General features: G+C 48.8%; 4 protein-coding genes across 4 annotated transcripts; 1 reads left to right on the top strand and 3 right to left on the bottom strand.

The window, feature by feature from the left end:
• Positions 1–466: 466 nt before the first annotated feature.
• Positions 467–2,980, top strand: LTR64_005704 (uncharacterized protein; the record flags this gene model as incomplete). Its single annotated transcript, XM_064900042.1, has 1 exon — positions 467–2,980. The coding sequence occupies one exon, from the start codon at positions 467–469 to the stop codon at positions 2,978–2,980; it is 2,514 nt and encodes an 837-aa protein (XP_064753354.1).
• A 584-nt stretch (positions 2,981–3,564) lies between these two features.
• On the bottom strand, positions 3,565–5,082 carry ARO8_1 (Aromatic/aminoadipate aminotransferase 1; the record flags this gene model as incomplete). Its single annotated transcript, XM_064900043.1, has 1 exon — positions 3,565–5,082. The coding sequence occupies one exon, from the start codon at positions 5,080–5,082 to the stop codon at positions 3,565–3,567; it is 1,518 nt and encodes a 505-aa protein (XP_064753355.1).
• Positions 5,083–7,102: 2,020 nt separating this feature from the next.
• Positions 7,103–8,800, bottom strand: LTR64_005706 (uncharacterized protein; the record flags this gene model as incomplete). Its single annotated transcript, XM_064900044.1, has 2 exons — positions 7,103–8,607; positions 8,683–8,800. The coding sequence occupies 2 exons, from the start codon at positions 8,798–8,800 to the stop codon at positions 7,103–7,105; spliced, it is 1,623 nt and encodes a 540-aa protein (XP_064753356.1).
• Positions 8,801–9,678: 878 nt separating this feature from the next.
• On the bottom strand, positions 9,679–10,991 carry LTR64_005707 (uncharacterized protein; the record flags this gene model as incomplete). Its single annotated transcript, XM_064900045.1, has 2 exons — positions 9,679–10,922; positions 10,982–10,991. 2 exons carry the CDS (start codon positions 10,989–10,991, stop codon positions 9,679–9,681), a joined length of 1,254 nt encoding a protein of 417 aa, XP_064753357.1.
• Between the last annotated feature and the right edge of the window lie 1,311 nt (positions 10,992–12,302).

The following is a 12,302-nucleotide window of genomic DNA, read 5'->3' on the forward strand; positions in this document are numbered from 1 at the left end:
TGTAAACGTTTTGATTGGTAGACGTCTTTTTCCCTTCGATGGCGAGGTTATGCCTAAGTCTAGTGGAAGATATGTCCTGTTAGCGGCAAGTTATGCTGAATGTATAGCCCTAGGTTTTCGGCGTGAGAATGGCGCTAATGTTGAGACTCTTCAGCTGATGAAGATGTGCTATTGACGTGATGTCGAAACAAGAACACAGCCGCTGTATCGCGTTCTCAAAGGTACTGAATATTCTGATTTGTCGTTCGAATAGTCTCGGCAGGAAGGAAGGACTTACGGAAGCTGACAAGGCAATTAGGGGAAGGTGCCCTCATGCTCGCACCTGCTATATTTCGACGCCTTGGCGTCTGGCTCCATGTCTGTGGAGCCAGTAAGCTCAACCGATTTTCGCTCTTTCCTTTAAAGACAAATTGGTGTACCAAATCTGGTCGCATGGCCTTCGGCTTGGTCTTAGCAGAGGGAAGAGATGTTGTGGCGGGATCTGAGGGCATGGCAAATCTATGGGGCGAACACTGATGTGGGCAAGACCATCATCTCGACCATTCTTTGCAAAGCACTAGCCAGGAGAGCTCCGAAAAATGGCTTGCTTTATCTGAAGCCAGTGTCAACTGGTCCAGATAGTGAGGCTGACAACAAGCATATCGCAAGACATGCATCTGGGGTTGTTGCCAAATGCTTGAAGCAGTACTCGCAGCCACTCAGTCCTCATCTTGCTGCCAAGATTGACGATCCCAATCACGTTATCACGACACGTCTTGGTAAACTGAGTAACAATGACAGATTACTTGTGCAGCAAGTCAAGGAAGCTCTGAACCTTCATCACAACAAGGGCGGTCGTTATGCTGTAGTGGAGACGGCTGGCGGTGTCTTGTCGCCTGCTCCTTCTGGTTCTGTACAAGCTGATACTTATAGACCACTGCGACTGCCAGTTGTACTCGTAGGAGATTCAAAGCTCGGCGGTATTGCTACAACGATTTCGGCCTTCGAGTCTCTGCATCTGCGCGGATATGATGTCCAGGCTGTGATGCTATTCGACATTCCGAGATGGGGAAATGCTCAATATCTCAACGACTTCTTTCTGCAGCATGACGTTCCCACTTTTGGTGTTCCTGAGCCACCAGAGAAGCACCAACATGAACGCCAAGATCGGGACCAACTTGCAGCTTACTATGATGAAGTCTCCTCAAGTACATCTATCAGCTCAGCTGTTCAGCTACTTCATCATAAGCATCTACAGCACGTAAACAAAGTGACATCGATGCCAGCTCATGCAGAATCCATTGTTTGGCACCCTTTCCGACAGTATGGGCTACCTCAGAATGTGATTGCTATCGATTCTGCCTACGGTGACTACTTCGAGGCGTATAATCAGGAGACTGATTCGCTGCTGAACACTTCAGAAGAGATGTCGACCAATCTCCAGCCATTGAAGCCGGCGAGTCCTGCTAAACCACTCCTGAACACGCTTTTCGATGCCTCGGCGTCATGGTGGACGCAAGGACTTGGTCATGGAAACCCGGCTCTTGCCCTTACCGCAGCACATGCGGCAGGCCGATATGGTCATGTCATGTTTGCCAATGCTGTGCATGAGCCAGCTATAGATTTATGCTACAACCTTCTAGAGACACTGAAGAACCCACGACTCTCGAAAGTATTTTTCACCGACAACGGCAGTACAGGCATGGAGGTCGCCGTCAAGATGGCACTTCGAGCAACTGCACAACGGTATGGCTGGAGCAACAAGGACGCAGAAATTGGCATTCTAGGTCTAAAAGGCAGCTATCACGGTGACACAATCGGGGTTATGAACTGCTCAGAATCATCTCCCTTCAACGAGAAAGTGGATTGGTACAAGCCCTGGGGGTATTGGTTGTCTCCTCCAGAGATCAAACTCGTCAAGGGTCAGTGGCAAGTGCAGCTTCCTGTTGATGACAGTATGCCTAGAGAAACAGGCCCGGTGACCTTGTTTCCATCACTCAAAGCTATCTTCAATTTCGACAGCAGGCACGACGATGCCGAATTCTATGCTGATTACATCACACGGACTTTGCAGCATCTGACACAGCATCAGAAACGCAGGTTCGGCGCACTTATCCTTGAGCCCATGATCATGGGTGCAGGTGGTATGATTGTGGTTGACCCTCTATTTCAGCGGATGCTGATCAAGACGATACGCGAGAACCCATCCATCATCAGCCCTCAAGCTGCGGCGCTGGAGTCGTCGAACTCAGCGGACTGGTCAGGCCTTCCCATCATTGCCGATGAGGTGTTCACGGGTCTTTATAGACTTGGACGACCCGGCTCATCTTCATTCTGGAATTCAGGGTCAAGCCTGGGTACCGAAATTGATGTTGCGCCGGATATATCGGCTCATGCTAAGCTTCTAACTGGTGGTCTACTACCGCTTGCACTTACAACTGCTTCCGACAGTATCTTTAGGACATTCGTCAGCGACAGCAAAGCTGATGCTCTGCTGCATGGCCACAGCTATACTGCTCATGCAATTGGCTGTTCGGTCGCAAATAAGAGTTTAAGTACACTCCGCGACCTTGCCAGTACCTCGGGATCAGTTCTGGCATTGTCAGAGCCCAAGTCCTCGAACGCTTCTGCTGGTGGTGCGTGGGACGATTACCGCTCATCCTGGTTGTCTCCGCAAGACAGAGATATCTTCTCATTCTTCTCGCCAGAAACACTCAACAAAATCTCGAAGCATCCTCTCGTTGATTCGTGTTTTGCGCTAGGCACTGTCCTGGCATTAACCCTCCATTCGTCTACTTCAGGCTACAACTCGACTGCAGCAGCAAGTCTGCAGGCTCGACTACTGACGACATTGGATGAGCAAGATCGGGGTGTACATAGCAGGGTACTTGGAGATGTGATCTACTTCATGACTAGTCTAGAAACGAATGAGGGTGAAGTACGTGCTCTTGAGGGAACGATTCTGAGAGCTCTTGATGAAGAGTCAGCCGCGAAGAATTAGCTCATAGGCTTGTTCCGAGCCTCTATCGGCCAAATCAATATCATCAAAACAACACGCTTAGCAACGTACAGCCTAAGAATCGCTCTCTGATACCATGAACATCGTCTTGGCTCGTGCATAGTGAGACTACCTCATGCATAGGCCCCGAATAGGTTCATTGTTGATCAAGCGTTGGTGAAACAGCTACCACTCAAATAAGACAGAAGAGGCGTGACGAAAAGCAGAGCTCGCGCCATGGCATGCTCAATTTCTTGTTCTGCCCGCGTTTCATATGAGAATCTTGTTCTTCATCACCCATTGGAACAGGTGTTCTGTTATCCAGATGCCTGCGGTGTGACTGGAATTGCACTGACAGCATGCAATAGTGATACCGATCCCGTGCAAACATTAAAAGGTCGTTTTCATTATGTGTTCAGAGGAGAGGTAACACTCTTGACAAGCATCGTATCCTATTGATACCCAGGTTAGCAAAAACGCCTTTGTTAGTAATATCGGAGCTCGACGTAGACACTTCACATGAAACGACATCAGAAATTTGTCCGTAATGTGACCTGTTACAAGCAATTCAGAATGCCAAAGACTGACTATATCTCATTCTCCGCAGCCTCCCTATAAAACCCAGCGACCAAGAAAGCCAACTCAAGCGCCTGCTTCTCATTCAACCGCGGATCACAAAAGGTAGTGTAATTCAAGCTCAGATCCTGCTCCGTCAAGCCCTCAGCGCCTCCAACACACTCCGTGACCGCTTCGCCCGTTAATTCCAAGTGCATACCACCAAGATACGACTTATGCTCTTGATGTATCAGCAGGGCCTGTTGCAGCTCAGAGAGGATATCGGAGAATCGTCTCGTTTTGATTGTTTGTGTTCCGCCTGTTCCTGGCAGGTCTACTGTTGCGTTACGTCCATTGCCGTGCATGGGATCACATTGCCAGACGACTGTGCCGTTGTGCGCGGAGGCCTGAACGGCTTTGATGTGTGCGGGGAGGTGGTGTTTGATCTTATCGTGGCCGTAGCGGGTTATTAGGACGATTTTGCCGACTTCGTGGGTTGGGTTGAGGATGTCGAGGAGTGGTACAATGTCTTCGGCGGGCATGGTGGGACCGACTTTGACGCCGATGGGGTTGGCGATGCCGCGGAAGTATTCGACGTGGGCGTGGGTAAGTTGACGGGTGCGGTCGCCGATCCAGATGAAATGGCTGGAGGTGTTGTAGTAGGACATTAGGGGGTTTGAGGCTGACACGGAGGATTTGCGGATATAGTGAGAGGAAGAGGTGGATGTGCCGTTGGTTTGTGAGGATTTTGAGGTTGTTGTGTCTGAAGTTTGTAGTGGTGTGTTTTGGGGTTGGCGAAGTCGTCGTGTAAGTGCTTCCTCGTACTCTAAGAGCAAACCTTCGTGCGAAGTAAACAAGTCGACTGTTTCCAATCCACTTCCGGTGTCCAGACCGATCGTACGCATCATTTCCAAGGTGTCCATGATCCGAGTGACTATTTGCTGGTACTTGCTCCTGACCGAAGAATCGATAACGTGACCCAAACTCCAATCGAGTGGTGCATGTAAATCTGCTAGACCCGAAGAGAGAGCGCCTCTAAGATAATTCAGTGTTGCAGCTGAGTGGTAGTAAGCCTCTAATAGACGACTAGGATCAGGCGTTCTTGCTTTAAGATCTGGCTCGTAGCTGTTTAGAATATCTCCTCTGAACGATGGCATTGTAACACCATTGACATTTTCCATAGGACTCGATCTCGGCTTTGCGTACTGCCCAGCCATCCTTGCAACACGAACGACCTTTTTCCTTGCGCCGTAGATCAAGACTAAACTCATTTGCAGGAGGAGCTTAATCTTGGCCTCGATCATGTCCTGATTGCAGTAGTCAAAGAGTTCAGCACAGTCACCACCCTGGAGCAGGAACGCATTACCTAGGGCGCACTCCCGTAAAGAGCTTTTGAGCTTCTGTATCTCATAAGGAGTAACAAGTGGAGGTAATGTGTTTAATTTTGTAACAGTCCTAGTTAGTTTCGCATCGTCGTCGTAGACCACTTCTTGCTTCGCGGGCTTCGATCTCCAGCTCGATGGCTTCCAGGCTGCGCCATTGACCTCCATCTCGTCTTGATATGGTTCGTCTCAATCAGACAGTCCTCTACCGCTACTCCTGTCAAAAAAAGACGGCTGGACGACTCGACAATGTGCAGCTCTGCACAGTGAGTTCGTCAAATAACGATAAATCTGTAGCAGCGTAGTATATTCGTGGTGTACAAAGGACAGCAGTGCCGAACGTAGAATCGAATTCAATTGTCTTCATGTCTGAATCTACGCGAATGACTTGATCGAGAATAGTACCTCGATTCCTTGTTGCCTCAGGCTCCACAACGTTGTGCCCTTGCAGTAGCGTGATCGAGGCCTGCAGCAACGCGACGTACACACTCGTGGTCTACTCAACGATAAAGATCTCGAATGTTGTTGTAGATCACGTCGTTCTTTGCTACACAATAGCTGACTCATATTCAGGAGCAATCATGCTGACTCACAGTGATCATCACTCGAACGTTGTCCAGCTAGCACCGATGTCCCAACAGCAGGCATCTCGTCTATCCGATACCCTTCATCGACATGGTTGTATCCTGATGCCTTCGAAGAATTTGAGAGACACTATGGTGCTTGAGTCGTTTGATATCATGGTCGCTAACGTGCAGCTTCGTGCCACGATGAGGACGTAGGGGACACCGAAACCACCCATACCAGAGCTGTTCGAAAATGATTCTCCTTTCCCTATGGGCGAGCCTGAAAGGTAGAGCACATACACATCTCAAATACTGCAATGTAAACTTGAATTTGACAGCGGCTTTGCATAAGAGTTGGATATGTTGCATGACACAGGATTTTGACAGCAGATATCATTGGTGGACTGCAAGGTAAAGGTCTGGACATCCTATAGTTTGAGAATCAGGTCTCCTATCAATACTTTGAGCAGGAACATTCAGCACGATAAGAATGACGAAGTGGTGTGTTGCGCCTGAACACAAACAAGTCCATAAAATCCTCCTTTTCCACAAGCCCTCTTTCCCATGTTGTTTTCCATATGTTGTTACAAGCAGCAAGATGAGGTTATTTTCTTGGCTCCTAGCTCTACAACTCTTTACCAGAATAGAGGCCAGGAACATTCCAGCGTCTGATGCCTCATCACGACTTGATTCTGCCTCAGCTTCAGTTCTCGAAGCTGACCTCGCGCAGCTCGATCTCCCAGCATTGTTGACTAAATTCACAACCAGCCATCTTCTCCATCCTCAAACGAGAATCAAAGATGTCTGCCAATCTTTCAGCTCTCTTCCAACCTATACGAACTACACACGACTTTACTCATGCACTATGAAGACCGACTACCCCATCTTGGGTCTCTACTACGACCAATGTACACCTTACGACTTCTCTGAAAAGGATCCAACCAGCACAACAACATCTCCTCTTCTTTCTGTTCCAACTGGTCTCAGCGCAGAACCACGGTCACTACAGGCTCGGCATCACCGTGCACTACTAGCCAGACATCAAACTACGACTTCTGCTACAGTCAATAACTCTACAGATCAGATGTTCTGTTGTGATCCTTTCTACTCGGAGCCAGCAACGTTCAACACGCTCTGTATCTGGGGCAATGGAACGAACATTGCAGATGGTAATGCATTGAACGCGACGAATTCGAATCCAGCCAAGGGGCCAGCCCAGTGTTTTGTAAGCCCGATTATACACCCAAAAGCAAAGTGCGTGCAGATGTCCAAGGCTGAGATGCAGGGATCAAGTCTGGTAGCAATGTGACGAGTCGGACGGCGAGGTTTAGATTGCAAAACATTTCTCATCTGGTTGAGTTTGGAATGTGTATTTTGACACGTACTTTTGAAAGTCCTTATAGACGAAATTCTAAACAAGCCTTTAAGGGTTCCAAATCTATGCTGTTCTTTTGCCAACTGAACACAAAGGCCGTCGCGGCAGATCTACACCCCTACCCAATTATTCATCCAAGTCGTCAAGTTCATAAGAATCCACCACCATGACCATCTCTTGCCAAACTCTCCCCTGAATCTCGGGTAGCTAACGGCTGTACCATCACATTGTTCATACGACCACCAGCTCAGTAGAAGTGCCGTCTAAAATGCTCGCAAGGACTTCCGTGTTGCAAACCCGTGTCGAGATTTGCCTCGTCCCAACACGGCATCTCAGGCAGCGACATGCTCGAGGCGAAACCTTGCGAGACGACCTTTGATCTGACAGGAAGATCATGATGATGTGAATGAGGTGACATAGCGTGATGATCAGTCGAATTTGAAGTCTCGCTATAGTCACCTTTCGTCGATGGAGGTGTGTTCTGAGATTCTCTTATTGCTCGGCCATATACAGTGCTGGTTGATGTCTGTAGTAATGGTCTCATCGTAAATAGCGTGTCCTCATCGCTGACTTTCGCGAGTCGTCCCTTGAGTGCTGCAACTAGCTCTGTGCTTGGAGGCTGATGGTCAAGATCACTGGATTGGTTGTCCGAAATACTTGCAGTCCTGCTCTCGAGGGAAGTCACCAGCAGCGAAGAGGAAGGTGACCTCCCTTGAGTGCCACCCGATGTTCGCCACCGGGCACTCTGGAAGCTTTGCGAGATGGGTGCCTCGTTCAGGTGTTGTGGCTGGTCGACCAACGGTGACGATACACGAGAAAAAGAACGTGTTGGGGGCCACACGGCTGGATCCGGGACAGATGGAAGTCTCCAGTAGGACTCAACGTCACGTTGTGAGATCTGAGACATGTCTGACGACGATTGAACCAGCAGAGGTCGTGCCGAGGAGCTCTTTCGAATGGCTCTATTCTGAGTATAGCCCAAGAAATTCTCGGACGGTAACGTAGCGTGTTGTGCATCGCGACGGTTCGAAATCCAACGAGCTTTGAGATCTTCTCGCAGACCACAGTTTGCCTTCTTCCTTCGAAGTGCTTGCACAGAATAGGGTTGTAGGTCATGTCGCAGATGCTGTTGCCAAGACATCTGTCGGGTTACGTGCTGCCGTCGGTCATCTGCGGCATAGGAGTGTAGCTCATGTGATAGCGTTTCTTGTCCTTCAAGCTGTAAAGATGAAACTGAGGATGGAGTAGGATTCGACATCTGTACCTGCTGAATGCTCAATTGTGGTTCTGCACGGACCGGATCAGGTATTCGAGGTTCAGGTGCTACTTTGTCTGCTGGTGGTTGAGCCGCAAGATCAGGTGTCTGGTTTGGTGCTTCCCGATTCGAGCGCCTACCTCTGCTGACACTGCCTTGCAAAGTCTTCGCAAGTTTCTCCTTGATGTTCCACACGTCTTTGATCATCTGTGTCTTCGTCCTATCTTGAGGCATCCACCTTAAAAGTAGCTTTTCGTTCTTTTCCCTGTCCCGAGCCTTTTCTCTGATCGCCTCACGAAATAGTTCCATACTTTCTCTTTCACTATTACTCCATCTGGATGATATCCGTAGCTCATCGCGAGACAAGTCGATACCTCGTCTTCGTAGCTGCTTGGTGCGACTTCGTGGCCTTCCTCGGACGTCCACGCAAGAAGAGCTGTTGAACGAGGACAGCGGTGACGAGATGCGTATGGAACCCTCATCGTCGGCCTCGGCACCTGCACTGAAGGGCCTATCGGTGTGTGTTTTCCAGGTTGAGCAACTCCATTTCTGGTCTGTGCTATTGGACCTACGAGCCTCGTGAACAGAACTACGCTTCGAGGTTTCGCCAAAATCAATCTCAATTTTGACCTCACTGCCCCAGATAAGGTCCTCGCCAGCAGACCCATCTTCTGTATACAACGCTGCCATGCTTTTTTGCTCCTTCACAACACATGAATCACAGATCGGTTCGAGAAAGGTTCTTGGTATGAAATCTTGATTCAGGCATTGGGTTATAGACGATAAAGACGACGATCCAGAATTCGAGTCCAAGTCGGAATCAGAATCGGCGTCAGAGTCAGACAGCAAAGTCTCCTCAAGGAGGGGCAAAGAATAGTTTGTTCGAATTTGTGACGTTAAGTGACGAAGATGAAGATTTGAGAGTTTGTTCTTGCGATTCAGTACGAACAAAGACGGCGATCCTGTAGGTCCTTCTAGTCGAATGCTGGAAGGAGATATCGGGCTGTCCGTGCAAGGAGAACTGTTGCAAGAGATGTGGTGGTCAATCTGGCAGCCACAATCCTTGTATGTCCAGATCTCCTGCGCTGATATGAGAAAGTGATCTTACAGTCCGTAGTCAAAGGGATTGATTAAAGTGCATACACATAGACAATCAAGGGAAGGTGAATGAGAAGAACAGCGGGCTTACCGTGATACACATAGCAGAACTCGATTTGCTTGTCAGGACACGTCTGCAGAAAGAGTCGAGGGTAAATGTTGTGCCATTTCTCGTGTGGTCTTGTTTTGTTTTCGTTTTGGTGTTGTGTCACTTGCAGTCCAAGTGATGGTTGAACGTCACGAAACGCAACTTATGCGAGCCTGGATCTCGCAAACTTGACATGACGCCTGCATCGACCTCACTATATCCGCTATTGTTCTCGCGTTCCGTGAAGATCGGTGGACAACACAACGGGCAGCTGCATGAAGATTTAAGTCTTGACTGGAACAAGGTTCAATATTCGATCACTAGCGGCGCTTTTGTCAAAACAAGCAATTCTTGTAGTGGAGAATTGCAGCTAGGATTGTTTTTAGATCTTTTGAAACTCGATCCAGCATTCGTGCTCTTTCGCCTGGCTCATCCTTTCGTCTGCGAATATTTCGTATCTGCTAGTGATAGCAGGTGTGCATTCATGGTGACGGGTAGAGGTGACGTAGTGGCGATATATCGCAGCAATCAACATCTGCATCTCTGCATTTGCTAGATGGATCCCGATGCACATCCGAGCACCTGATGAGAATGCCCAGAACCATTTGTTCTCATTCGCGGATTCAGGTAGAAGCTTTCCATTTTCGTCAAGCCAACGTTCTGGTCTGAACACTTTAGGGTCTGGAAAGACTGACGGCTCTCTATGCATGCAGTATGGCGACATGCCCACAACCGTCTGAGCAGGAATGACATGGCCGTCGATGATAGTGTCCGTAAGTGCTTGTCGGGGTTCGAAAGCTGGTAAAGGAGTATATAGCCTCAAGGACTCTTTGAGCAAAGCGTTCAGCCACGGGAGCTCGTTCAACTGCTTCGGGGTTGGATAAGCTTGGTCATTGGTTGTCACGAGGCTAAGCTCATTCCTAAGACGATGCTGATAGTGCTCATGCTTAGGCAGAGAAAGCGCCCATATCATAAACATCAAGGAGTCTGCTGTGGTATCAATGCCAGCGAGTAGGTGATCGGCACACTCTGAGGCAACATCCATGTCTGAAAGCGCGTGCTTCTCTCGAACCTGGAAAAGTCGTCCCATCACAGTGCTATCATCGGCAACCTCCTCACCTGACTCGATTGCAGCTTTGTAAGTATCGAAAGCTTGGAGAGCATGAGCTCTGATGCCTGAGTAAGTGAAAGGTCTGTTCATTGGTAGAGCGCCCACATTCTGCACAAGCTTGCCTAGCCAGCCAGTCCTGGTGACAATCCATTTTGTGTATGTAGGGAAGTGCACAATGAACCAGGCGAGCCTCCTCCTAGCAGGGTCAAGGATATCGCCGATCAACCTGCGATCAACTTGTTTGCCTAGCAGCGCTTGTGTTCCTCCATGCTTTGGACCATAGACGAACTCGCTGATAGCATCCAAGGAGAAATAGTGAAGACTGGTGAAGATCTCACTTGCAAGTCCAGGCTCCCTTTGCAGCAATGCAAGAAAATTCTCCACCTTCCTGGCCACCATCTCCACACATTGATCCTGCATCACTCGCTGATTAGAATACATATGACTGATCAATTTCTTCCTGTTCCGATGATCGACGCCAGAAGTGAAGGTGAACAAGTTTTGCGTACCGTAGGCTGTTCACACTGTCAGCTCACAGATTGTGCACAATTGCTTGACAACGCTGTCTTCTTACCATCGAACATTCTGTAGAATGAAGTTCTCTCAAAGCCACTCCCTGCGCCATAGATTGTCCGCAAAGCTGAGAGACTATTGAATGATACCTGGTTCGGACCAACACGTACGACTGCTCCATGTTTCTGGTGCAACGCCCGTATTTTGTGAATAGACCGTGCTTTCCAAGCGTCATACGCCAGCCTATATCGTGTTAACGCATATGCTAGGGGTCCAGGCACATGTTTCAGACGAGTAAACGACTGAAGCGATGCATAAATACTGAAGGAGAGGAAGAAAGCCAGGCAGACCACAGCATAAGCTGTCAAGGTATAACCCATTCTAGAGATGTAGAGACGCCAGCTCTTTCAGACTGAGACTCGTGGTTCTGCGTCACGTTCAAGAGGAAGAAATGAAGTCTGAAACCGCATCTCTCAATTTCATTTTACTTCCTTGCTGTTCAGCCCACTCATGTAGCGGACATTTCCGTCGTGCTTGCAGTGACTTCAAGAAATATGGATTCGAGGATCGAGGGTCAGGACGAGTGTAAGCATCAGGTTGAGGTCAATATCACTTGCTGCATGATACTTGAGGGAAAGTAAAGTCCATCTGTGATGGTGTTGTGGATGTGTTACCGACGTCGATCGCGGTTCGGTTCCCTGAAGACCTTCACACGCTTCATCCACGCTGTCATTGCTTCTTTCGCCGCTTCCTGCTCCGTCAACACCTGCTTCACTGCCAACTGGCATATATGTTAGATGGTAGGAACCTTCTGACATGTTGGTAGCAACTGCAGGCATACGAATGGTACGAATCGTAGGAATGGTAACGTTCGATCGGTACGCTAGCCACATTGGGCATTAACGTGTCTTTCGCGTTCACAGCTCTTCAGGTCGTTCAACCCTTTCTGCATCTCTCGAAACTTGCCACGAAGCGACGCGCAGATGTTCTTGGATTGTTGAAAAAGAGTTCTGCATGATATCCGTCACGAATCGAGTACGTTGTTGAATTCGGGTGGACATGGCCGCCGTGGTCTCGAATCCGATCATGCTGGACACAGTCCTCGAGAGCTACAACAAGTCAAACAAGGCCTGGATTAATCTCTCACTTCATGCGCTATCACACAAGAGTTCAACATGGGAAAAGTATGCAGTATCAGGCGTTCCTGTTACATTAATCGTGACCAGGCACAGCCTGCCAAGATAAGGTAGTGGAGCAACATCTGAAGATAAGCCAACACCTCAACACCCTCTTATCATGCTTGGTCCATTTGCCTGCAATAGCCGCGATACAGGTCATATCCATGTGTGGCACATGTCTACCACCCTCGCACAACTCCGTTG

Source organism: Lithohypha guttulata (assembly GCF_036872675.1).
Source record: "Lithohypha guttulata strain CCFEE 5908 chromosome Unknown scaffold_4, whole genome shotgun sequence".
NCBI classification, from domain to species: domain Eukaryota; kingdom Fungi; phylum Ascomycota; class Eurotiomycetes; order Chaetothyriales; family Trichomeriaceae; genus Lithohypha; species Lithohypha guttulata.